The following is a 26,412-nucleotide window of genomic DNA, read 5'->3' as shown; positions in this document are numbered from 1 at the left end:
GCCATTGCACTCCATCCTGGGCAACAAGAGTAAAACTCCATCTCAAAGAAAAAAAAAAAAAAAAAAAATATATATATATATATATATAGTAAATATAATATATATGCATACATGGCTCTCTTGCTCTCTCTAAGGAGAGAGAGCGAGAGAGCGAGACAGCCATGTGATTTAACATAAATACACCTGATTAGAAGTTAGAAGCCCAAATTCAAGTCCATGCTCTGCCACAGCGGTCGGCCACACACAAGTCAGGCAGCCTCCCAGAGTCTTGCTTATTCACCTATAAAATAGTAAGTTTGAACTAAGAATGAGTAAGGAACTTTTCAGTTTTAACAACATGTGAGTCTACTGAGATCTATTGAGTTCACAGAACTACACTCACAGGCTCTCCAGCCCCACGCTCTGAAGATTTCTCTTACATATCTTATGCTTTTAAATATATACACCTTTGCTATAGTGGGCATTAAAATCTGTTAACACAAAAAACAATCACCTTTAATCTAATATGATTCATCAGTTATAATCCACCCTGCAACAAAAACAGGCCATAGCTTACCTGATGAAAGTTCAACAGTTTACATTAATGAGCTCCGCTGGGATGAAATAATGATTACTAATATATTCCATTCTTTTGAAACATTTACTATCTGTGGAAATTCTGTACTTATATACCTGCTTATATTCGTTGTATACTATACATTGGTTATAGCTTCTAGTGTTCCCTTATCTTCCTAAATATAATTTAAAGGAAACACTAGAAAAATCTTGTATTTCACTGTGTTTGTTTTGATTTTTTTTTGCTCGTTTTTGAAGGAGGGGTGAGTGTGATGAAGCTGATGTTTGGCAACACATGTTGCAAACTTTCGAAGGTTGTAAGATGAAAGAGAAGGGATACTCTGAATTTATTAGGGTAATGTTAGCTACAACAAAGCTTTTCTTATTGATGTCAACTGATCCTGAGCAGTTTTAGGTGGGCAGGAGGGGATGAGGATTCGGGAAGCTATTCTTCACTCAGTCATTTAGGGATCTAGGTTGAAGAAAGCACTGACATGTTCAAGATATGGCTTCTAAGATGGCTTAGTGGTCCTCAGTTTATAGGTAGAAAAGAATAGATAGCCCATCGCTTCTTAAGCGCTGTGGCTTGACAGTGACACAGCTTGTCATTGATGGGAAGTAACCACATGGTCCTGGCCAGGGTTGGTGGCTCGCGCCTGTAATCCCAGCACTTTGGGAGGCCGAGGTGGGTGGATCACCTGAGGTCAGGAGTTCGAGCCCAGCTTGGCCAACATGGAGAAACCCCATCTCTACTAAAAAATGAAAAGAAATTACCTGCGCATGGTGGCACGTGCCTGCAAGCCCAGCTACTCGGGAGGCTGAGGCAGGAGAACCGCTTGAACCTGGGAAGCAGAGGTCAAGATTGTGCAGTGAGTCGAGATTGTGCCACTGCACTCCAGCCTGGGCAACAGAGTAAGACTCCGTCTCAAAAAAAAAAAAAAGGGAAATAATCACATGGTCCTATCCAGTCCATAGCTAGACTGACATTTCCCAGCAACAACCTTGTCATATGAAAGAGAAAAGCATACATTTCTCATGGACAGTTAGCTGTGTCTACCATATAAAGCTCATGTTCTAGGAAAACTCCTAGCTGATTTGACTGCAGTGTGTTTAGAAGGGGATATCCTGAGGTAACTGGTGGGTGTTTAATTCCCATTTGTATTACATGAATTTCCCCTAGAGCAGTGAAACTGGTCCCTGCGGCAGATCATTCTTCAAAGAAAAGTTTTTCTTTTTTTTTTCCTTTTTGAGATGGCGTCTCACTCTGTCACCCAGATTGGAGTGCAGTAGTGTGATTACGGCTCACTGCAACCTCTGCTTCCCAGGCTCAAGCAATTCTCCCACCTCAGCCTCTCGAGTAGCTGGGACCACAGGTGTGTGCTACCATGCTTGGCTAATTTTTTGTATTTTTTTTTTGTAGAAACAGGGTCTCACCACATTGCCCAGGCTGGTCTCGAACTCCTGGGCTCAAGCGATTCACCTGCCTGGGCCTCCCAAAGTGCTGGGATTACAGGCGTGAGCCACCGTGCCAAGCACAAGTTTTTCTAATACTGTTAACACTGTTCTCATTTGAATTAATCAGGTAGTTTTAATTTGTTTTTTAAAATGTTATATGTCATTCTAGAGTTATAAGCACAAAAACATCGTTCAGATTATTTAAAAAGGATCTAGATATTCTAGAGAAAGTTTTCTCCATACCATTTAAATGAGATCATAGTGATGGCTATGGTGAACTCTTGCTCAACAGCCATTTCTATGTCCCTTTAGTATTTGCTTTTTTTCTGTACAGCAGAGGCTGAGATGATTAGAAATTACATTGCACAGAATCCTCTGCATCTGGGATCTGGATATTGCAAGAATTAGATCAACCTCTGAGGGGTATAAAAGGCAGAAACGCGGTGAAGGTCATTTTCCTCCACCTTCTATCTGTTGCTGCTGATAAGGAAGATTGGGGTGGAGGAGTTGAGTTTTCTGCACTGCAGCAATATTCCTGGGTCCAGATAGTGTCATACAAGTTAATAAGCAGTTGCAGAGGCAGCTGTAGTCAGCGGGGCACCCACCACTCCTCCCGGCTAATTTTTGTATTAGCTGGGCGTGGTGGCGGGTACCTGTAATCCCAGCTACTCGGGAGGCTGAGGCAGGAGAATCGCTTGAGCCTGGGAGGTGGAGGTAAATTCAGTGTTGTAGTGTTCAATCACTAACCCGCGGTGTGCATGACAACAGAGGCAATGGTTCCTCGACTGCAGGCATAGTGGGGTGTTCTTGAACTTAATCGTTCCAGAGGTGGCTTCTTGATGTCCCTGTCTTTTTTTTTTTTTTTAAACAGAGCCTCACTCTTATTGCCCAGACTGGAGTGCAGTGGCATGATCTCGGCTCACTGCAACCTCCGCCTCCCAGGTTCAAGTGACTCTCCTGCCTCAGCCTCCCAAGTAGCTGAGATTACAGGCATCTGCCACCACGCCTGGCCAATTGTTGTATTTTTTGTAGAGATGGGGTTTCACCATGTTGACCAGGCTGGTCTCAAACTCCTAACCTCGTGATCCACCCACCTCGGCATCCCAAAGTGCTGGGATTACAGGCGTGAGCCACCGTGCCCAGCCTTCCCTGCCTTTTTGGCTACTGCAGAGACAGTGGCATCTTCCAGGGCCAGTTCAGCAGTCATGACCCGGAAGCATTTCTGCAGGTAAGTCTAGAGCCTGCTTTTCTAGCCCTTCCAGCAATTTTATACACATGATTCTCCCATGACATCTCTTCCCAATTCCATAGCTAGAATTTCAGTTTTCTGCAACTAACTGACACTAGTCTATGAAACGCCCTTCTATCTTTTTATACCAAATTCTAGCCACGCTCCAAAGCTGTGCGGAATCCTGGCTCCCAGCCCTTCTTGATGGAATCTTCCTTTTTCTGAACTCCGAGGCTTTTGCTGTTTTGGCATGCCATGTGACAAGTTATTTGCATACTTTTCTATCCTTGGTTTTAGCAACTTTTAGTTTTAGCTCTTTTGGTTGCAGAAAAATAGAAATCCACTAAAAACAATATAAAAGGATAATAATATAGGAGCATCTCACAGAAAACAGAGTCTGCAGTCAGTTTTCATAGGGTAGAAATTAAGATGTAAAATACAATTGAGAAACCAAACAGTCACCCTTTCTCTGCCACCCTCGAAAGCTGTGTGGCCTCCTACCTCCTCTTCCTGCGTATTTCTCCTCTCTGTCTCTCCTCCTCCTTCTTTTTGAAAAGATTGGTTTCTCTGTCTCTCCCAGCAGAGTTCATGAATTCATTGTATTGTATTGTATTTCTATTATTTTTATTTATTTTTCTTTGTCTAGAGAAGAGTCTCAGTCTGTTGTTCAGGCTGGAGTGCAGTAGCATGATCATAGCTCACTACAACCTCCAACTTCTGGGTTCAAGCGATCCTTCCACCTCAGCCTCTTGAGTAGGTGGGAATTTAGGTGTATGCCACTATACCTGGCTAAATATTTTTGTGGACATGGGGTCTCCAGGCTGGTCTCAAATTCCTCACCTCAGATGATTCTCTCACCTCAGCCTCCCAAATCACTGCCATTACAGGCATAAGCCACTGTGCCTGGCTGTTATTTTTATTTTTTTGTAGGGATGGGGTCTTGCTATGTTGCCCCAGCTGGTCTTGAACTCCTGGCCTCAAACACTCCTCCCACCTCAGCCTCCCAAGTAGCTGGGATTATAGGTGTGAGCCACTATGCCTGGTTAAGCTCATGAATTTAAATATGGTAGCGACTTCTAGTTGCCTACCCAGTACTCTTGGTCTCGTTCTTCTCCCCAGTTTTAACTGGGCACAGATCACTTGGAATAAATACTACCTTTCCTATGCTGCTACATGGCTGTATTCTAGGCAATGAGATGGCTCTTTAAAAGAAAGAGGGTGAGCCTTTCTCCTCCTTTATCCTTCTTGTTTTATTATTTTTTCTTCTTCTCTTCCTTTATCCTTCTGAGTGGAGAGCAGATATAATGGTTGGAGCTATGGTTGCCACATTTTGAACATGAGAATAAAGAGATCAAAGAGATGGTGGATCCATGCACTGAAAGGATCTCTGAGGAAGTGGAGCTCCCACTCCAACTCCTGAGTGCTGTGTTAGTCTGTTCCCATGCTGCTAATAAAGACATACCTGAGACTGGGTAATTTATAAACGAAAGAGGTTTAATCGACTCACAGTTCAGCATGACTGGGGAGGCCTCAGGGAATCATGGAGGCCTTTCAATCATGGTGGAAGAGGAAGCAAACACGTTCTTCTTCACATGGCAGCAGCAAGGAGAAGAATGAGCAAAAGGGGGAAGGCCCCTTAAAAAAACATCAGATCTCGTGAGAACTCACTCACTGCCAGGAGAACAGCAGCATAAGGGTAACCACCCCCATTCAATTGCCTCCCACCAGGTCCCTCCCATGACATGTGGGGATCATGGGAACTATAATTCAAGATGAAATTTGGGTGGGGACACGGCCAGACCACATCAAGTACTTACCTCCCGACTTTGAGAATAACTTTCTATCTTAAGTCATTTTTATTTTAAATTTCTTTTTGTGTGCAACTAGGCTTAATCTTAATGGATACACGTGCCCTCCCATTTCATTCATACTAGGGAATACGTTGTTTCTCTTGGTTTCAATTCCAAGCTCCTAGAGAGATTGGAAGAGCTTAGCTTCTGTATCTACTGGTATTCCAATCAACAATGGCCAGGGGAGCAAAGTTCCATAACAAATGGGATACAGAGGATCTATGCATGTAAGTTATGGGGGGGTTGTTTTTACAGAAACAGGTATGTGTGTTGGGCAGATACTAAAATGTTGTCATCATTCTCCTCTTCAGTTATAAGCTAATTCTCTTTTCAACTTTATACTGAAATATCTTCCCCTTCATAACATACAGATTAAATTTCTACATTTTTACAGAATTCTTCAGATACTTCCTTTTAGCCACAAACGTAAGGAGTTCCAAACCCAAGTGGAAATGTTATGCCCACTAGCAAAAGCATGCAACTTACTCAGTTTTGGTCAAATGGCAAAGACTCTGGACGTCAGACACTTGATTCTCACAGTCAGGTGGAGTCCAACCGATCCAGTTTCCTACACATAAAATGATTACCGAAACAGTTCTTCAATTCAACAGCTTATGAAGACAGCAAAAAGATTTGAAATGGCACAACTCACATTCTAAGATAAGTAACTACCACCTCCCACTCATTCAGGTCAGTAATAAATATATATTATAATATATAGTTATAGAATGATATAATTTATGACTTAGTGGGAGGGTACATTTTAGTTGTTAATTTTTGTAAAAGAAAAAATATGTATTTTTAGAATATTATATAATTATAGGAGAAATCTCAACCATGCAGAACTACATAAACCATACAATGGAAGTGTCTTCTGTCTCTAACCCAGTTGTATTCTTTCAGTTATTCTCGGTGTTTTGTGTGTTGTGTTGATAGATGGGCGTTTTTTGTTTTTGTTTTGAGATGGAGCCTCCCTCTGTTGCCCAGGCTGGAGTTCAGTGGTGCAATCTCGGCTCACTGCAACCACTGCCTTCTGGGTTCAAGCGATTCTCCTGCCTCAGTCTTCCGAGTGGCTGGGATTACAGGCACCTGCCACCACACCCAGCTAATTTTTTTGTATTTTTAGTAGAGATAGGGTTTCGCCACATTGGCCAGGCTGGTCTCGAACTCCTGGGCTCAAGTGATCCTCCCACCTCGCCCTCCGAAAATGCTGGGATTACAGGGGTGAGCCACCATGCCCGGCCCATAGGTGGGTTATTCTTAATCCTTTCATACAAATCCTTTCACACAAAGGATTTCACATTTCACTGGGGTCCAGTAACTGGGTCCCCAGTCTGGAGTTAATGTTTTGGTGTCCATTACCAGGCATGCCCCTTGTACCAGGCTGTGTGCCCTCCTGCTGCTGCAGAGTGGAGCCCTGCTCCCTAAGCCTACTACGCCTGAGCTTTTGGCCCACACTGACTGCACCACTGCATGCACTATCTCACCATTCCCAACAGCACTCACTGAATCTATGCTCTGGGCTGAGCGGGGGATTACACAGAAGCAGAAGGAAGGCATTGTAGAGATTGGAACTGCCTAACATCCCAATCTTTTCTCCTAGACATATTGGCTTGTCTTTCCACCGACCTGAACTCATGCATAACTGAGTGACTTTTTTGGCCAATGAAATGTGAACAGAAGTGATGTGGGTCGCTTCTGGGCAGAAACGTATAGATCCAGTATGCGGCTCACCACATTTTTGTACCCTGCCTCTGCAACTGTGGAAGCCTGGATCAAGATGCTGCCTCTGCCAGTCTAGGTCTTTCAGGAACTACCATGAGCACGGACCCCATTGAGATCAGGATGGTCAGTTAGCACAAGCAAGAACTTTTGTATTGTTTTTGTTTTTTGAGACGGAGTCTCACTCTGTCGCCCAGGCTGGAGTGCAGTGATGCAATCTTGGCTCGTGGCAACCTCCACCTCCCAGGTTCAAGTGATTCTCCTGCCTCAGCCTCCCAAGTAGCTGGGATCACAGGTGTGTGCCACCACGCTTGGCTACTTTTTGTTTTTTTAGTACAGATGGGGGTTTTGCCATGTTGGCCAGACTGGTCTCCAACTCTTGACCTCAGGTGATCCTCTTGTCTTGGCCTCCCAAAGTGCTGGGATTACAGGTGTGAGCCACTGCAGCTGGCCAGAAATTTTGTATTTTAAAGCCTATCCCAACTGATAGTCTTTTCTCGAGGAGCTCACAAGCTTGTAGAGAGGCAATGTGGAACCACAGTCTGGAGATGTAGTACTGTACCTGGCCAAGTAAGTGTTCAAGGGCTTAAATAAAATACGATAACCTCCTCATCCAATCTCTCTCCTATTGCTATCTTTCAGTCTGGTAGCATTAGCCAAAACTCTCACATGTCTTAGGTGGGCTATCTCCAGATGGATTAGTCTGCAACACTGAAATAATATGACATAAACATTTTATTTAGTGTATGTGAGCATACAGCTTGAAATAAACTCTAATATTTGCAGCAGAAAAAATACTTTTCCCCGCATCTCATATGTGTTCATTTTCTTGTTGAACGATTTCAAAGAAAGAAACTTCCATAGCTGGTAATAATATCAATAGGACAGGAAAATATAGTTTAGCTGGATATTTCTGGTTTTACTTTTTAGAAGCCATACTAATAAAGGAGTATATTAAAGGAGCTTATCGTAAGCCTATCTTCTTGCATAAATTTATCTCATAGATTTTTTTTTTCTGCTTTCCTTCCTTCACCCCATCATAATATAGAATTATTTTCTCCTTTCCCATCATAGTCGTCATAATAATGTCCTACCCTATTGGACTCTGAACTACTTTCCACTATTCATTTTTTATTAGCGTTAAATTTTAACCAGAATATTGGGATAAAAGGCAACACAGTACCATGCAAGCATAGCCACCTTGACAACGTTTCTAACTGAGCCGGGGTGACCATGACCTGCTGCGAGGGATGGACATCCTGCAATGGATTCAGCCTGCTGGTTCTACTGCTGTTAGGAGTAGTTCTCAATGCGATACCTCTAATTGTCAGCTTAATTGAGGAAGACCGATCTTCTCAAAACCCCATCTCTTGCTTTGAGTGGTGGTTCCCAGGAATTATAGGAGCAGGTCTGATGGTGAGTAACAGTCATATGAGTTGATGTGAAGAAGGGCCTGCCTATTTCACCACAATCCTAAAAGCTATCTTTCAGTCTTGCAGTTAACTACGTCTTGGCTTATGATACAATTTGGAGCAGTGGTATGGCATTAATTTATTTGGTCATCAGTGAAGAATGGTAATTTAAATAAAGTACACTATGTGGTATAGGATAGAGAGCTGGGCAAAAAAATAAATAAATTGATAGAAGTTGGCTGGGTTATTATCTCTCACATTTCTGCACAGGTAGGGCTGCTCTTCCAAGCTTTATGGTTAGAATTCGGGACTTTCTGAATTAGTTCCTTCAACTTTCCATTGCTCCATACCAGTCTCTAAGTATTCACAGAAAGTGCAATAGGAGCGAGAGGTTGCTTAATAGGAATGAGTAGAAACATTCCCATGTATGATGACTGGCCTGGATGATGGGAATTACGAGCCATGAATGTTGCATTGCCTGTACCTGAAGGGAGTTGGGCTAAGAGACGTGGACTTAAAATCCTGGGTCTCTGGTCTCAAGGACTTTTTGACTCAGCTATTACATAGATCCTAGGACATGGAGCTTGTTGAATATTTGATGATTGTTACTAGGTCTACCTTTGTTGAAATCTGCAGCAGAGCAGTGCTGTATGGAACTCCTGAATGTAACTGACATGAGTCACCTGAGGCACTTGCAATAGTTAGATTTACGGATTTTCTCCTGAGAATTCTGGTGCAGTAGGCCTGGGTAGGACCCATTTGTATAGGGAAAACTGCTTTCAAATCTGGCAGAATACCTCAGCTATGCTTCTGCCTCCAATATATATCACTGCAAGCAAATCATTTATCCTATGGTTTTGTTTCTATATGTGTAAAATGGGGATGTGGATGTTGAAGTTGATAATTCAGCATCCAAGAGGCGTGTTTTTGTTTGTTATGTCACTATGGGGTTAGTTAGTGCCAGATAAATGAACGTATGTGTGTGTGTGTAAGACAGAGAGAGAGAGAGAGAGAGAGAGAGAGAGAGCAAGCTGTAAGGACTGACATTATCAGTGTTTTAGAGATAATAAAACACGGAGGTGACTTAAGTTTAACTTTTTTTCAACTTTTAAGTTCAGAGGTACATGTGCAGGTTTGTTACATAAGTAAACGTGTGTCTTGGGGGTTTGTTGTACAGATTATTTCATCACCCAGGTATTAAGCCTACTACCCATTGTTTATTTTGCCTGATCCTCTCCCTCCTCCCACTCTCCACCCTCCACCCTCCACCCTCCACCAGGTCTCAGTGTGTGTTGTTCCCTTTTATGTGCTCATGTGTTCTCATCATTTACCTCCCACTTATGAGTGAGAACATGCGGTTTTTGGTTTTCTGTTCATGCATTAGTTTGTTAAGGATAATGGCCTCCAGCTCCATCCACGTCCCTGCAGAGGACATGATCTCATCCCTTTTTTTGTGGCTGTGGAGGTGATTTTTAAAAAAATTCAGAACATAGTTTTCTACTTGAATCACTGATTCTTAATTATGATCAGTTACTGCTGCTGGTCTTATCCTCAGATTTACAAAAACCCTCTTCCTTTACCATCACGAGGAATCTGTTCCTCTGCTTTAGGTAGAAAGATCTAATTAAAGCAAAAGCTTTTGGAAAGTTTTGGGCTATTTCTTCACACTGCCATGAATGCTCTCTTCCAGGCTGAGAGACAGAAAACACATTGCAACTCAACAGCGTGAAGCAACCATACATCCGTGTGTCTGTTTTCTCCCCTGTAGAAGGCGTCTCTCTATTTGAGTAGTAGAAGCCTCTTTTGCATTTGCTTACACCAGAAGCCAGGAGCAGCTGGCTGAGCATAACTTAACGATAGCAATTTCCATGAAGCTCCTCAAAGTTCCTGAGTTAAGACAATCCACTTAGAATAACTCATGCAGCATTAGATATAAATTGGCTCTGCCACAAATCCCATGAGATTAAAAAAAAAAAAGTATTAGCATTAAAGGAGTCTGAGGTGGCGATGACACACACCTACGTCTCCTGTATTCTTCATTTTAGGATGGTGGCGGGTGTGGCAGGGAGAGAAGAGACAGAGAAAAACAGACAGAAGGACATAAGTCTTCATTTATTGGCCATCTGCCAAGGGCCATCTACTGGGTTCATTCATTACCTTGTTATCTCATTTAGTCTCTATAATAATGTGTGTGTTTATTATCACTTGTATTTTACAGGCCAGCACACAGAAAGTTAGGAATGTTAACAAGGTCACCTAATGGATGTGAAACCCAGTTCCAGATACATCTGACGTCAAAACTCTGTTTTTCCACCAGTGCTAGTACCATAGTCCTCAACACCTGTCTCAGGGCTGCCAGAGGTGAAAGACATAATCTATAAATTAATCCATAAAGTTAAGTGACCAGGAAACTGAATCACAGAAAGATTACAGAAACCTGTGGAACAGTTTCAGCGAATCTGAACTTCCTTGTTCTACAGCTAACTTTACTTTATCACCCTCAGCAAGTATTATCGAAGATATCCACATCAGACTATCTCTATTATTCAGTAGTATAGAATGTCATTAAAGCAGCAGACAACTCTTTGAAAAGTCCAATATGAACTTGATAGACAGAGGCTAAGCCCACAGGCAAACAGGTGGGTGGTAAAAAGGGTTCAGACTACACGTATATTTTCATGATCCTCAGATAGATACAGAATGTGGAAGAAAGTCTTCTTCAAAGGGACTTATTAATATGTCCTTTACAACATCCATGAAAATACCCACTAGTTCAAAATATTGAGCTTTCAATATACTTGTAACCACACAAAAAAGTTATTAGAGAAGAAATCACTGCCCGTGATAAGCACTTTGGTCATAGTTCTTGAAATCTTTCCAAGATTACTGTAGTGTTTCAAATTAGTATTGTTACCAAAAATGGGATTTTGCAGGAAGTAGATAATTATACAAACTATGGAATTCATTATTGATTACATCATGAAATATATTCATTTTATGGCTTCATGACTTACTTAAAACGGAGGTGAACTTTTCATCTTCTAAAACCATGACTAAGTAAAAATGTGATGTACTTAACTTTAAATGGAAAAACCGATACAAATGTTATTTGTTTGAGTATTTTTAAAAAGACCTCAAAATGTTTCCTTGAAAACATATAAACAGAAAGGCCATTTTATTTTATATAAGGTTAATTGTGAGCCTGATCTTAATCATGCTTATTCATTGAGTTCACTTATTAGATAAGAGCAACTCATCAAAGTCAGTTATTGAAGTCTTAATAGAGAACAAATTGTTGAAAGTTGGCTGGGCGCAGTTGCTCATGTCTGTAATCCCAGCACTTTGGGAGGCTGAGGTGGGCAGATCACGAGGTCAGGAGACCAAGATCATCCTGGCTAACACGGTGAAACCCCATCTCTACTAAAAATACAAAAAATTAGCCAGGCGTGGTGGTGGGCACCTGTAGTCCCAGCTACTCGGGAGGCTGAGGCAGGGGAATGGCATGAACCTGGGAGGCGGAGCATGTGGTGAGCTGAGATCACGCCACTGCACTCCAGCCTGGGCAACAGAGCGAGATTTTATGCATGACAAACATTTGTAAAATATACTTTTGTGGGTTGTTTTTTTTGGTCATTGTTTTTGAGACAAGGTCATGCTCTGTCACCCAGGCTAGAATGCAGTGCTGTGAGCACAGCTCACTGCAGCCTCAACCTCCTGGGATTAAGTGATCCTCCCCCTTCAGCCTCCTAAGTAGCTGGGACTATAGGCATGCACCATGATGCCCAGCTTATCTTAAAAACCTTTTTTGGCCAGGTGTGGTGGCTTATGCCTGTAATCTCAGCACCTTGAGACGCTGAGGTGGATCACCTGAGGTCAGGAGTTCGAGACCAGCCTGGCCAACATAGAGAAACCCGTTTCTACCAAAAAATACAAAAATTAGCCGGGCATGGTGGTGCATGCCTCTAATCCCAGCTACTCGGGAAGCTGAGGCAGGAGAATCACTTGAACCCAGAGGTGGAAGTTGCAGAGAGCCAAGATTGTGCCACTGCATTCCAGTCTAGGTGACAGAGTGAGACTCTGTCCCATTTTTTTTTGTTGTTGTTTTTTTTGGAGATAGGGTCTCACTATATTGCCCAGGTTGGGGTCACACTCCTGGGTTCAAGCAATCCTTCTGTCTTGGCCTCCCAAAGTGCCAGAATTACAGGCATGAGCCACCATGACTGGCTGCAAAATATAGTTTTGATATTTGTAATGAGCTATGACTTTGTGTGTTACTCTCATGTTCAATTTCTTAGAGGACCCCCAAAAGTCTGAATTTCATCACAGAATTTTTAATGGTCTGAAGTTTTTTTGTACTTCATTTGTAAAATCATATAACTTCTAAAACTAAATACAATTACGGGTTTCTGTAAGAAAAAATGGACAATATTACTTTTCTTTTTAAAAACAAAAGACTAGCAAGACATTTAATTTTACAAAAACTCAGGCATTCAAAATATGCTTAGGAAATGAGAAAGCGTGTTCTCATAATTATTCATTTTGGCAGGAGATTATCTGGAAAATTTATATATAATTCAGACATACACACACACCATTCACAGTTTTAGCGTCTGTCCTCTGAAGAGCCCCTCCAATTTCCATAGCTCTGAATGGGAAAGCGGCTGAAACCACAGTGAGTTGTCAAATTACCAGTAACAGCATTACAAAGATGTGTTAACACGCCTTGAAGTCAGTGGGGTGGTGACTAATACACTGTAAGTAATTGTCCCTTTACAAAACCCCTTTGTAAGCGAATCATGAAAGTAAATATTTAGCAACTCTCAAATAAACTTATCTTCATGAAAGTTAGCAGAGTTCAGTTTGCATCAACAAGGAAAATAGAACAATTTATCCATTTAAGTTGCAATGTCAATCCACATTTTTTTTTTTTTTTTTAGACAGGGTCTCACTATGTCATCCTAGGCTGGAGTACACTGGCACTTTCTTTTGAAAGAATCATTATTTTTCTCAATCTGTGGCTGGCAAACTGTAAATATTCATTGACTATTTTAGGTTTACAAACCAGCCTCTTCCACACAATTTTTTTTTTTTTTTTGAGACGGAGTCTTGCTCCGTCACCAGGCTGGAGTGCAGTGGTGCGATCTTGGCTCACTGCAACCTCTGTCTCCCGGGTTGAAGTGATTCCTCTGCCTCAGGCTCCCCGGTAGCTGGGACTACAAGCACGTACCACCAAGCCCGGCTAATTTTTTGTATTTTAGTAGAGACAGGGTTTCACGATGTTGGCCAGGATGGTCTCGATCTCCCGACCTCGTGATACGCCTACCTTGGCCTCCCAAAGTGCTGGGATTACAGGCATGAGCCACTGCGCCCGGTCTCTTCCACACAATTTAACTCTACTGTTGGTGCACAAAAGTAGCCATAGACAGTATGTAAATAAATGGATGTGACTGTGTTCCAATAAAACTTTATTTACAAGAAAGAGGTGGTGGGCCATAGTTTGCCAATTCCTGTTATAAATGATTTGTCCTGTAAGCTCAAAAGGCAGTATAGCTTATGTGTACAATAAAAGATGTTTAGTGCATGAATACTGACACCTATTTGGGAGCTAGAATTTCTTTTCCCTTTTCTTCTGGGCTTTCAGCTATGCTCCAAGGTGGCTGGGCAGCCATATACACATGTGGCCTCTAAATAAGAAGTGTGGTGGTGTTCAAGGCAATGTGTAAGCAAGCTTGATAACAACACAAAGTGACATGGAGGCAATACATCATCAGATGGAGAGAGGTTTGTTAGGAAAGCTGCCTTGTAAAGAGGCATAAACTTTAAACCTGTGCTGAAAGAAGAAAGGCGGATGTGGCCTTGAATAAATGAATCAGAGAGGGAGTAACTGGAAGGACAATGAGATGAGCAAGGGTGAAGGCAGCAGGGAAGATGAGAATGAACAAACTCTAGGTAGGAATAGGGGAGAATGGTAAGACTTGAGTCAGTGTGGAATAGGGATTGAGAGACCCGGCTGAGTACAGAGGCTCACCTGTAATCTCAACACTTTAGGAGGCCGAGGCAATCACTTGAGCGCAGGAGTTCGAGACCAGCCTGGGCAACATGGCAAAACCCCCATCTCTACAAAAAATGCCCCTTAAAATAAATTAAAAATAATGGGGCATGATGGCATGCACTTGTAGTCCCAACAACTCGGGAGGGTGAGGTAGGAGGATCTCTTGAGCCCTGGATGCTGAGGCTGCAGTGAACCGTGATCATGCCATTGCACTTCAGCCTGGGTGACAGAGTGAGACCCTGTCTCAAAAAAACAAAACAAAAAACCGTCTGGGCTCTGCACCCCAAATGACTAGGTTTTTGTTGTTGTTTTGAGACGGAGTCTCGCTCTGTCGCCAGGTTGGAGTGCAATGGCGTGATCTCAGCTAACTGCAACCTCTGTCTCCCAGGTTCAAGTGATTCTCCTGCCTCAGCCTCCTGAGCAGCTGGGGCTACAGGTGTGCACCACCACGCCCAGCTAATTTTTGTATTTTTAGTAGAGACGGGGTTTTCTCATGTTGGCCAGGATGGTCTCGATCTCCTGACCTCGTGATCCACCCACCTTGGCATCCTGAAGTGCTGGGATTACAGACGTGAGCCACCGCGCCCGGCCAAATGACTAGTTTTGAATCCCAACCCTTCTACTAAGAAAATAGAAGGACAATTTGAGTCGTTTGTCTAAGAAAGACAAATTACTCAAACTTTCTATGCCTCAGTCTTCTCATTGGTAAAATGGGAATAATAATAGCACCTACCTGATAGGATTATGATGAGGATGGAATACACTAAGGCATGTAAAGCGCCTGTAACAGTGCCTGGCGTGTAGTCAGAGCTCGGGAAAATGTTAGAGAACGGGAGTAGAAGGAGAGAGGAAAACCACTCAAGGGCAGCTGTGGTGAGATGGCAGAAAACCGATGCCTAAAATTTCTCAAGTGGAAGGAAATAATTTACATTCCACCCTTCAATGATACAAAACTCCTTCCAGTAAGAATTTCTAGTCATAGCTGCTGCCTAGATCTTACTAAAAATTGAAACCCAAGTCCTGAGAACATGGTGTTCTTTCTTACAGCTTTCCTTGGCAACATGTATTTCCCTGAAGACAGAATGCGATCTATAGATGTCTGAGCATCAATGTATAAAGTGAGATCATTGCATATCATGGATATAGGAAGAGAAAGGAGAACGTGGAACCACAAATAATTCTCAAATATAAGTTTGGGGAAACCAGCAAGATAGCTGGGATCCTGGGAAAAGAAAGGCTAGTGGGAGTGGGTGGTGATAGAATGATTCGTTCCCAACTGCCAGGCAAACAAAACCATCAACTTCTTGTCTGCAGGTTTGCCAGAATAATTCATACAATTTCTGGAAAATTGGGCCAGGTATGATGGCTCACATCTTTAGTCCAAGCACTTTAGGGGCACAAGGCAGGAGGTTTTCTTGAGGCCAGGAGTTCAGGACCAGTCTGGGCAACAGAGTGAGATCTTGCCTCTACAAAAATATTTTAAAAATTAGCCAGGTGTGGTGGTCTATACCTGCGGTTCTAGCTACTCAGGAGGCTAAGGCAGGAGGATTATTTGAGCCCAGGAGTTTAAGGCTACAGTGAGCTATGCTCGTATCACTGCACTCCAGCCTGGGTAACAGAATGAGGCCCCTACTCTTTAAACAAACAAACAACTAACACAGTTTGGATGATGCAGCCAATTCTTTCAGAAACATTTCTTCCAAAAATAATATGTAAATAAGTCATCCTAATCTATTCAAAATCTAGTTCTCTGCAGATGACTCAGAGTGAACTAAGAATGTAGATAGAAGACTTCAAAACTGCTGTCTTGAATTCCCCCGTTCCCGCCACCACTTTTAATCTTTCTGGTTGAAAGTGGGATGACAAGGTTCACAAAACCACGGATATTGCCAAATTCCCTTTTTGTTCTTTGAGGCTTGATTTCCCACAACCGGTGGTAAATGGAAGGTGAAGATTACTATTTTTTCTTCTGATGAGAAGTAATAATACTCATCTTTCCTGTTGATGTCATTTCCAGGCCATTCCAGCAACAACAATGTCCTTGACAGCAAGGAAAAGAGCATGCTGCAACAACAGAACTGGGGTAAGTATGGAGCAGCCGGCATGGAGGCAGAAGTGCATAAACAGTTATTGCTATCTAAGCAAAGCCACACTGAGTCACTTATGTCTATCGAATCACAGTGGGGCTCCGTTGACAGAACCACAGCCTTAGAAACATGCTATTTTTATTTATTTATTTAGAGACAGGGTCTCGTTCTGTTGCCGAGACTGGAGTGCAGTGGTGCAATCTTGGTTCACTGCAACCTCTGCCTCCCGGGATCAAGCAATTCTCCCGCCTCAACCTCCTGAATAGCTGGGACTATGGGTGCGCACCACCACGCCCCAGCTAATTTTTGTATTTTTAGTAGAGATGGGGTTTCAACATGTTGGTCAGGCTGGTCTCAAACTCCTGACCTCAAGGGATCTGCCCACCTCAGCCTACCAAAGTGTTGGGATTACAGGTCTGAGCCACTGCGCCTGGCCAAAACATGCTATTTAGGATGATTATATAGAAATAGAAAAAGTGAGAAGGGTTTTTTTGTCCCACAAACAGTTAGAGTCGGCCTTCTGCCCCTTCCTCAGTCTTTGGTGGATTGTCCTTTCCTCAATTTAAGGTTTTCAAAGAAAGGAGATTTATAAGTCACACCCACAGCTGCAATCAGTTTCATAATACTCAGGTGTGATATTTTTGTGGCGTATATAAAATACTCAGGGGAAATGGACTCAGTTCTCTCATGCAATGACAGACTGGTTTGCTGGGATTAGAATGACAACTGCCCTTATCCAGTTCAATCAAAGGAGCTGCCAGGTTTTTTCCCCCCAAAACATTTAATACCTACCCACTATGTATAAAGTCGTAATGAAGTTAAAAGTAAATTAAGATTCATTAACCTGAGTGTCACTCTGCTCAGAACACCTTCAGATATGCTCTCACAAAACCCTTAAGTAGGAAAAAGTAAGATGTGTGTTTTATTCATGAAGGAACGGATGCTCAGAGAAAGTAAATAATTTGCCAGTGTAGCACACTAGTAAGTGGATTTTTATCCAAAACCACTGGAGCACCCCACAATTCACAATCTTTATGCCCTGAACATGGCTATCAAGCAACATAAGGGCTCTCATAGTTCCCTGTGGAAGAGGTAGATTGAAAGCAAGCAGTCACAGTAAATCTGCTTGGCCGAGTTTGAGCTTTCAAAGCAATGGTTCTCAGATGGATGGGAACATTAGGCCGGGCACGGTGGCTCACAGCACTTTGGGAGGCTGAGGTGGGAGGATCACTTGCGGTCAGGAATTCGAGACCAGCCTGGCCAACATGGTGAAACCCCCGTCTCTACTATAAATACAAAAATTAGCTGGGCGTGGCAGCCCATGCCTGTAATCCCAGATACTCAGGAGGCTGACGCAGCAGAATCGCTTGAACCCAGGAGGCAAAGGTTGCAGTGAGCCAAGATCGCACCATTGCACTTCAGCCTGGGCAATAGATGAGTAAGACTCTGTTAGAATCATCTCAAGAGATTTAAAAAATACCAATGCCTGGGTGGCCCCCAGAGATTCTGCATCAGTATTTTTCAAAAGCACTCAAGATAATCCGGCCAGGGGTTAGAACCACTGTTTAAAAAAAAAAAAGCCAGATATTTCTATCCATAATGGAAGATTCATATTTTTAAAAATTACCCTTTTTTTCCTGACATTTGATATTTACCTAGGATTACAATAATTATGCTAATTAGTTCGTCTATTTTTGTTCTGAATACATTTTAGGTATTCAATAAACACTAATTTTCAGTTTCCCTTCCCTGTCACTTTTCTTTGTAAATGATAACAATTTGGAATTTGACTTTGTATCTTTTCTATATGGTGCTCACAACATTCTCGACATCCTGAGACATTTCTGAATTCCTGAAATCAAAAATATCAAAACACTTACATAGGCTTTTCCTATGGGTGTATCCTCTAAGAACTGGTGTTTAAGTCGTACCTGGTGTCTTTGAAGCCTAGATAAGACCAAAACATGAGACGAGTGGCAAAGGCTACATCTTGGGAGGAAGGAAAGGGTTGACCAAGGCTTGTCCCCTGTTTTAACTGTTCCTTGCTTCTTCCCTTTTTCCAGTTCTTAATTTTGCTTCTGAATACAAAATGGTTTTGCTGAATCATTTAAGTGAATCCCCTTTAGGGGAAATACAGATGCCTGGAATCACTTTCTAAAGTCAGGCCTTTTGTCAAGTGATGAGAACTCAAAGATAATACGACCAGGCGCGGTGGCTCACGCCTGTAATCCCAGCACTTTGGGTGGCTGAGGTGGGCGGATCACTTGAGGTCAGGAGTTTGAAACCAGCCTGGCCAACATGGTGAAACCCTGTCTCTACTAAAAATATAAAAGAAAATAAATAAAAATAAAAATTAGCCAGGTGTGGTGGTGGGCACCTGTAATCCCAGCTACTTGGGAGGCTGAGACAGGAGAATTTCTTGAACCCGGGAGGCAGAGGTTACAGTGAGCCCAGATAGCGCCACTGCACTCTAGCCTGGGAAACAAAGAAAGGCTCCGTCTCAAAAAAAAATTCTATATAATATATATATAATTATGTATATATAATATATATAATTATGTATATATAATGTAGTTATATAGAAATGTATGATTTTATATATAATTATATATTATTTATATAATATATATTTATATAACATATATTTGTTTATTATAGTATATTTATATTATATATTTATTTATATATAATTATATATTATATATATAAAATAGATGGCTAAAAATAAACATCATGGCACTTCTTGATGAGTAAATTTAAGTAACTGCACAAGTCACAGTAGCATGGAAGAATCAGGATTTGAAGTAGACTCCAAACCCATCATTGTGAACGTTTGGCTGCAAGAAGTATAGTGATTAAAGTGCTTCCCAGCTGTGAGAGCCTGACAAGTTTCGTCCATCTCCATGATACACAATTTTCTCATCCATCAAATGGAAATAATAATAGTATCTATCTCTTGGGGTTATGAAAAGAATTAAATAATATATGTAAAGTACAACATCCCTCAACACAACTCTATAGGTAGTCGCCTTATTCTGCACTCATAAAAGGCAGGTCTCAAGAATACAACACACAAATCCTGTGGGGGGTTGCATTATTCCCGCAAAGGAAAAGGAAAAGCATTCCCTCACTTCATTTCTGCTGATTTTGAAATCATCATCAGTGACTAACAACTTCACTGAAACAATACAAAAGTTTCCTTTTTTTTTTTTTTTTTTTCTTTTAGAGATGGGGTCTCAATATGTTGTCCAGGCTGGTCTTGAAGTCCTGGGCTCCAGCGATCTGCCCCCCTTGGCCTCCCAAAGTGCTGGGATTACAGGCACGAGCCACCGTGCCTGGCCTAAGAGCTTAGTTTTTGAAAAACAAACGCTAACTTTCATTCCATTTCCTATGCCAAATTCCATGCCTTCTTCTGTTCTCATGACTGACTCATGAAATAAAGATGTGTACGATCTTTGTAACACAGTGGTTCTCAACCGGCGGGTTATTTTACCCACCCACCTCCACCCCAAGAGGATCTTTGGCAATGTCTGGAGACAATTTTGGTTGTCAGAACTGGGCTGGAGGTGGCAGGGGTGTGTGTGGGGGGGTGATATTGGCATCTATGAGGTAGAAAGCAGGGATGCTGCTAAATATACTATACGGCACAGGAAAGGCCCCATAGCAAAGTGTGCAAATGTCACTGGTGCTGAGGTTGGGAAGTCCTGTTCTAACTCTATGCTGATGACTGATCACTGCAGGATGCTGGCCACTGGCCACTTAAAGCATCAGGGTCAAATTCACTTAAAGCATCAGGGCCAAACACTTGGGAGCCAAGAGACCAGGCATGAAGATAAAGGTAGTTAAGATCCAGTCAAGGCCGGGCGCGGTGGCTCAAGCCTGTAATCCCAGCACTTTGGGAGGCCGAGACGGGCGGATCACGAGGTCAGCAGATCAAGACCATTCTGGCTAACACAGTGAAACCCCGTCTCTACTAAAAAATACAAAAAACTAGCCGGGCGTGGTGGCGGGCGCCTGTAGTCCCAGCTACTCGGGAGGCTGAGGCAGGAGAATGGCGTGAACCCGGGAGGCGGAGCTTGCAGTCAGCTGAGATCGGGCCACTGCACTCCAGCCCGTGCGACAGAGCGTGCGACAGAGCGGGACTCCATCTCAAAAAAAAAAAAAAAAAAAGATCCAGTCAAGATTCTATGAAGTAGAAGCACACAAAACAGGGAGGAACTAAATCTCAGTGATCAGAAGAAACAGATGAGGCTCAGGAACATGAAAGTTGAGATTTTTCAGAGACAGTGACAAGCCAAAGCATGTTTTTTTTTGTTTGTTTGTGTTGTTTTTTTTTTTGACAGAGTCTTGTTCTGTCACCCACCCAGGCTGGAGTGCAATGGCGCAATCTCGGATCACTGCCTCCCAGGTTCAAGTGATTCTCCTGTCTCAGCCTCCCAAGCAGCTGGGCACCCACCACTAAGCCCGGCTAATTTTTTTGTATTTTTAGTAGAGAGGGGGTTTTGCCATGTTGGCCAAGATGGTCTTGAACTCCTGACCTCAGGGGATCCACCCACTTTGGCCTCCCAAAATGTCGGGATTACAGGCATGCGCCACCACGGCCGGCCCCAACCATCTTTTAGAGAGTGTCATCAAATAGCAGAGACTTTGCCCTCTGCCTTCTTGTATCATTCACACCTAATCAAACTGTGATCTTAAGATCCAGGATTTTAGGGTGACTGGATTAAAAAAAGACTGCATATGCTCCTGAAACTTGAAACAGATCAGGAACATGTAATAATGTGTGCAAATGGCTCTATTTTATTTTTCAGATGTTTCTTTCATCACTTTTCAGTGTAATCACAGTCATTGGTGCTGTGTATTGCATGCTGATATCCATCCAGGCTCTCTTAGAAGGTCCTCTCATGTGTAATTCTCAAGGCAACAGTACCGCCAATTGTGAATTTTCACTGAAAAACATCAGGTAAGTTGATTTTCACAGGCTTACTGTCTTACACAGTTGAACTAGTTGGCTTAGACTAATGCAGTACTTGTATGCCATGCTTTTATTTGATGCAACTGCTGGCAGAGATTCTTAGGAATTTAGTACATTAACGCCAGTTAGCACAACCCCACATAAAACTGGAGGAATCCTTAGATTTACAATGCTCTAAAAGGACTTTTAGATATTCTCTAAAAGGACTAGCCGATCTCAAATGGCTTATGCTTCTCTTTCAAAAATCTACAGTTACATATGTGTATGTATATTAAAAAATTATGCAAATATACACCAGAAACTTAACTTTCATCCATGGAGAATGGAAATAGGGGACTCCCTCGGACAGTGAAGAGAACATTTACTTTCTACACTTCTGAATTAAATTTGTAAACCATGAGCAAATATTACATTTACAATTTTAAAAACTTAATAAAAACACAATAAATAAAATGCAGAGCCTTGCCTGTAGGCCTAAATGGAACAGAGCAACCAATGGATTCATACAGACATATTATAAATATCCTGTATGCATGGGAATGAAGCCAAAATTTAAGTCATGTAATAACAAACAATACTGGAGAGTTACATGTACTTAATAAGTGGCTCATTTTAGTCTTTTGAGATCACTCTGTGACTGAATCTAGACACAATTTGTAAAAACTGGAAGAAAAAAACTAATCCATTAGCTATCTGTATAGGCTGCTCAGTTTAGCAAATAACCAGAATTTACTTTTGTAGTTACGTAAAAAAAATTGTTTTTTTTTTCTCCTTTTCCCTTACCTTGCTACATTACAAAAGAAAAACCCCTCAAATTTTGTGTAGCATATTTGTTTTGAATCAAAACCCAAGGAAGGCCACGCCTATAATCCCAGCACTTTGGGAGGCCAAGGCGGGTGGATCGCTTGAGGTCAGGAGTTTGAGACCAGCCTGGCCAACATGGTGAAACTGCATCACTACTAAAAATACAAAAATTAGCCAGGTGTGGTGGCGCGTGCCTCTACTCCCAGCTACTCAGGAGGCTGAGGCGGGAGAATTGGTGGAACCCAGGAGGCGGAGGTTGCAGTAAGCCGAGATCAAGCCACTGCACTCCAGTTTGGATGACAGAGGGAGACACTGTCTCAAAAACAAACAAAGCCAAGGAAAGTCTCCTTACTAATAGACTTGAAGTAAAGGGTTAAAGATTTCTACCACAGATGCTATGCACATTAAATCCCCAAGGAACGACAACAGCCCACAGTGTACCAGGCACCAGGCTGAGCTCTGCAGGTAGCAGCACTCAGATACTCCCAGCCTAGTTGGGGAGATGGGCTAGGCTAGTAAAGTGACAAGAGAGTGATCCTTGGCTTACTACACATTTCACGAAACACTCACATTTCATGTGCTGAAAATACTGTTGTTTTCCCAGGGTGAATGTCAGTTGCTGGTATCCAGCAATGCAAACTCCCTAAGAACATTCAATTTTACTCTACAACAGACAAAACAAAAAATTATCTTGGGATAGACGTGTTAGGGCTAAAAGTTTCTCATTTTTCATAGCCCTGTTAGGAACAGGCACATATCACTTTAATCAGACATTTTAATCAGTAAAAACTGCACATCTGGTTGAAGAGCGGACTCCAGGTGCAGTTCTGCACTAAGAACTGAGCTCATTTAAAGGGTGGCGGGGGAGGCTCCTTCGTTTTTATATCTAGCAATTAGAAGAGTACCTGAATAAATAAAATAGGCTGAACCACGAAAAACTGTTGACATTCAACTATTTCTGACATCCCAAAACAGCAGTTTCATTCTGTTCAACCTAAGAGATGTACTGCAGAGATGCTTGTTAAATGATGGGCTATATAATAGAAGTTTTGTAACTAGTAGAGTATATGGACACATGGTCAGAAATCCCGATCTGTTATTTCTGGGCACAGTATTTCAAAAGTACATTCTGTTTCACTAGTTTTTTTTTTTTTTGAGACGGAGTCTCACTCTGTCGCCCAGGCTGGAGTGCGGTGGCGCGATCTCCACTCACTGCAAGCTCCGCCTCCCGGGTTCACGCCATTCTCCTGCCTCAGCCTCCCGTGTGGCTGGGACTACAGGCGGCCGCCACCGCGCCTGGCTAATTTTTTGTTTGTTTGTATTTTTAGTAGAGACGGGGTTTCACCGTGTTAGTCAGGATGGTCTCGATCTCCTGACCTTGTGATCCGCCCGTCTCGGCCTCCCAAAGTGCTGGGATTACAGGCGTGAGCCACCGCGCCCGGCCTCACTAGTTCTTTTATGGGCACAATGCTACATTCCTTTGGTCAGTGATTTTTCTGAATACCTGATTTGTATCGTTTGCTTTTCAGTGACATTCATCCAGAAGACTTCAACTTGCGGTGGTTTTTCAATGACTCTTGTGTACCTCCCACTGGCTCCAAAAACCCCACCAGCAACGACGTCATGGCCAGTGGCTGGAGAGCATCTAGTTTGCACTTCAATTCTGAAGAAAACAAACACAGGCTTATCCACTTCTCAGTCTTTTTAGGTCTATTGCTTGTTGGAATTCTGGAGGTCCTGTTTGGGCTCAGTCAGATAGTCATTGGTTTCCTTGGCTGTCTGTGTGGAGTCTCTAAGCGAAGAAGTCAAATTGTGTAGTTTAATGGGAATAAAATGGAAGTATCAGTAGTTTGAATAATTTGAGAAGTACACTTGTTTTCCAAGTCATCTTTGAGATGATTTAAAAAATCAACCTTTCACATAGAAGGCATGTTGTGAAATTATAGAAAGCATAGAAATGCATAACACTCTATATTGGTGGTTGATTTGGGAAAGGTGGAGAGAATTTTCAATTAGTTTTGTATCGTGCTATTCAAATTTTTTACCTCTTCATTGTGTGTAGCGAAAGGAGAAGAGAGGGAGGATGAGAAGGAACAGAAGTCATCCTGAAAATAAAAGTACAGGACCTTTTTTTTTTGAGACAGGTTCTCAAAAAAGGCCGGAGTACAGGGGTACTGTCTCAGCTCACTGCAGCCTCAACTTCCTGGGCTCAGGTGATTCTCCCGCCTCAGCCTCCCTAGTAGCTGGGACTACAGGCACGTGCCACTATGCCAAGCTAATTTTTGTATTTTTTAGTAGAGATGGGGTGTTGCCATGTTGCCCAGGCTGGTCTCGAACTCCTGGACTCAAGTGATCTGCCTGCCTTAGCCTCCTAAAGTGCTGTGATTACAGGCGTGAGCCATCGCACCCAAAGTACAGGTCCTTTTTATTGTATTTCTTTAAAGAATAAATATATAACCTGAATGTAATCAAGTCTTTAGATCTAATTCTCAGCTTGCAGGGAACACTAGGACAAATCCAAAAAGTGGATCAGTAGGCACAGAATGGCCCCTTTCCAACAAGAAAACGTTATAAAAGTATTTTTGAGGAAACTGTTCTAGATTAAGAGAATAGAGGCATATTTCAGCTAAACACATGTAAACTTTGTCAGAGATAATTGGGGGGAATATGTAGAAGAATTGGATCAGATGATATTACGGAATTATTGTTACTTTTGGTAGGTCTGATACTGGTTTTATAGTATAAAGGCTGAGTATCCCTTATCCAAAATGATTAAGATCAGAATGTCTTTTGGCGTTCAAATTTTTTTGGAGTTTGGAATTTTGCCTATAATAATGAGACATCTTGGGGATGGGATGCAAGTCTAACCACAAAATTCATTTATGTCTCATACATACTTTACACACCTGGCCTGAAGGTAATTTCACACAATATTTTAAATAACTTTGTGCATGAAACAAAATTTTGACTGCATTTTTACTTCAACTCATCACATGAGGTCAGGTGTGGAATTTTCCACTTGTGGTGTTATGTTAGTGGCTCAAAAAGTTTTAGATCTCGGAGCATTTTGGATTTTGAATTTTTGGATTAGTGATTCTCAACTTGTATACAGAAATGTCCTCATTTTTAAAAAGTGTATATTTATATGTTTGGTGAGAAAACATGTTTTTAAAATACTTCAATGAAAAGCAACGGGAAGATGTTTACTGTTATATTTAGGTGATAGGTATATGGCAGTTCATTACACTCGTCTATTTTCCTATGTTTACATTTTTCATTAATTAAAAAGCCATACCTAGAAAAGCCCAAGTCTTTCAAAAGCTATTTTCTATATGTGCCAATCTTTAAAAAACAGGGTAACAAGTGTATTTATCACATTAAAATGTTGTCAAACAACAAAGCTAAAAATCTAAAATTTTCTGAATGTTATTTCTATACTTTATTTCAATTGTTTATATTCATTGGGCTTACGATTCTATAAATAATTTGCAGTACCTATATTATAGCTGCCTAAATAGATTTAGTAACATCAAGAGCTTATAAGCCTTTTTTTCTGAACATTTACTATATAAAAACATTCTCCCTACACCCCTACAAATACTTACTTATCCTTAAGGCCTAGTTTAAATACCTCCTACTTGAGGAAGCCTTCCCAGTGCTCATGATCCAATAAACCAAGTTAGCACTTACCCAAGGCTCTATTATCATTCCTGTCATAATGTAACATACATGTGTTTGTACGTCCATCACTAAAGCATTTAGGAGCACAGGAACCCCGTTCATCAGCCCTCTCCTCTTCAAGTTCTTAGCAAGGCCCCTTGTTTCCCCACCCCCAGACCCATTCCTACCCCCACCTGCCTTATCTCTGGCAGCACTCTTTATCTTTGACTTCAGCACAGATACCACTTTTTCTGAGAGGCTATTCCTAACCGTCTAATGAAAACTAGGTTTCCCTTTACTCTTTTACCATGCTTTCATTTACAGCATCTATCACAATGATGATTGCATTTTCATTTGAACTTGCTTCTTAAACTTCACTGTCCCCCGTTAGACTATAAGCTCCAGGGGTACAGGAACATGTTTTTTCCCTCCTGGTATAAACAGTACTTAGTACAGTGCCTGGTACAAAGCAGAAACATTGTATTTAGTTGAATGAATTAATGAATCCTATCTTCAGTACCCAGCTTTTAGTGAAGACTCGATACTTATTCAATGAATTGTCAAACTGCTAATAGTCATCAAATTAAAACAAAAATAAGACAGCTCACTGTA

At 41.8% G+C, this 26,412-nt stretch overlaps 1 protein-coding gene and 1 long non-coding RNA gene across 2 annotated transcripts; one reads left to right on the top strand and one right to left on the bottom strand.

The window, feature by feature from the left end:
* Positions 1-4,825: 4,825 nt before the first annotated feature.
* LOC116269246 lies at positions 4,826-15,778 on the bottom strand. Its single transcript, XR_004176729.1, has 3 exons — positions 15,008-15,778; positions 5,575-5,656; positions 4,826-4,873 (listed from the first exon to the last, which is right to left on the bottom strand). It is a non-coding gene; the product is annotated as an uncharacterized LOC116269246 (long non-coding RNA).
* TM4SF20 (transmembrane 4 L six family member 20) lies at positions 7,893-25,547 on the top strand. Its single transcript, XM_021924434.2, has 4 exons — positions 7,893-8,226; positions 16,292-16,357; positions 21,173-21,324; positions 23,670-25,547. Exons 1-4 carry the CDS (start codon positions 8,044-8,046, stop codon positions 23,956-23,958), a joined length of 690 nt encoding a protein of 229 aa, XP_021780126.1. The 5' UTR covers positions 7,893-8,043; the 3' UTR covers positions 23,959-25,547.
* Positions 25,548-26,412: the final 865 nt, after the last annotated feature.

This window comes from Papio anubis, chromosome 10 (assembly GCF_008728515.1).
Source record: "Papio anubis isolate 15944 chromosome 10, Panubis1.0, whole genome shotgun sequence".
NCBI classification, from domain to species: Eukaryota; Metazoa; Chordata; class Mammalia; order Primates; family Cercopithecidae; genus Papio; species Papio anubis.
The sequence above is the reverse complement of the archived record's forward strand: the minus strand, read 5'-3'. Positions and strand labels throughout refer to the sequence as shown.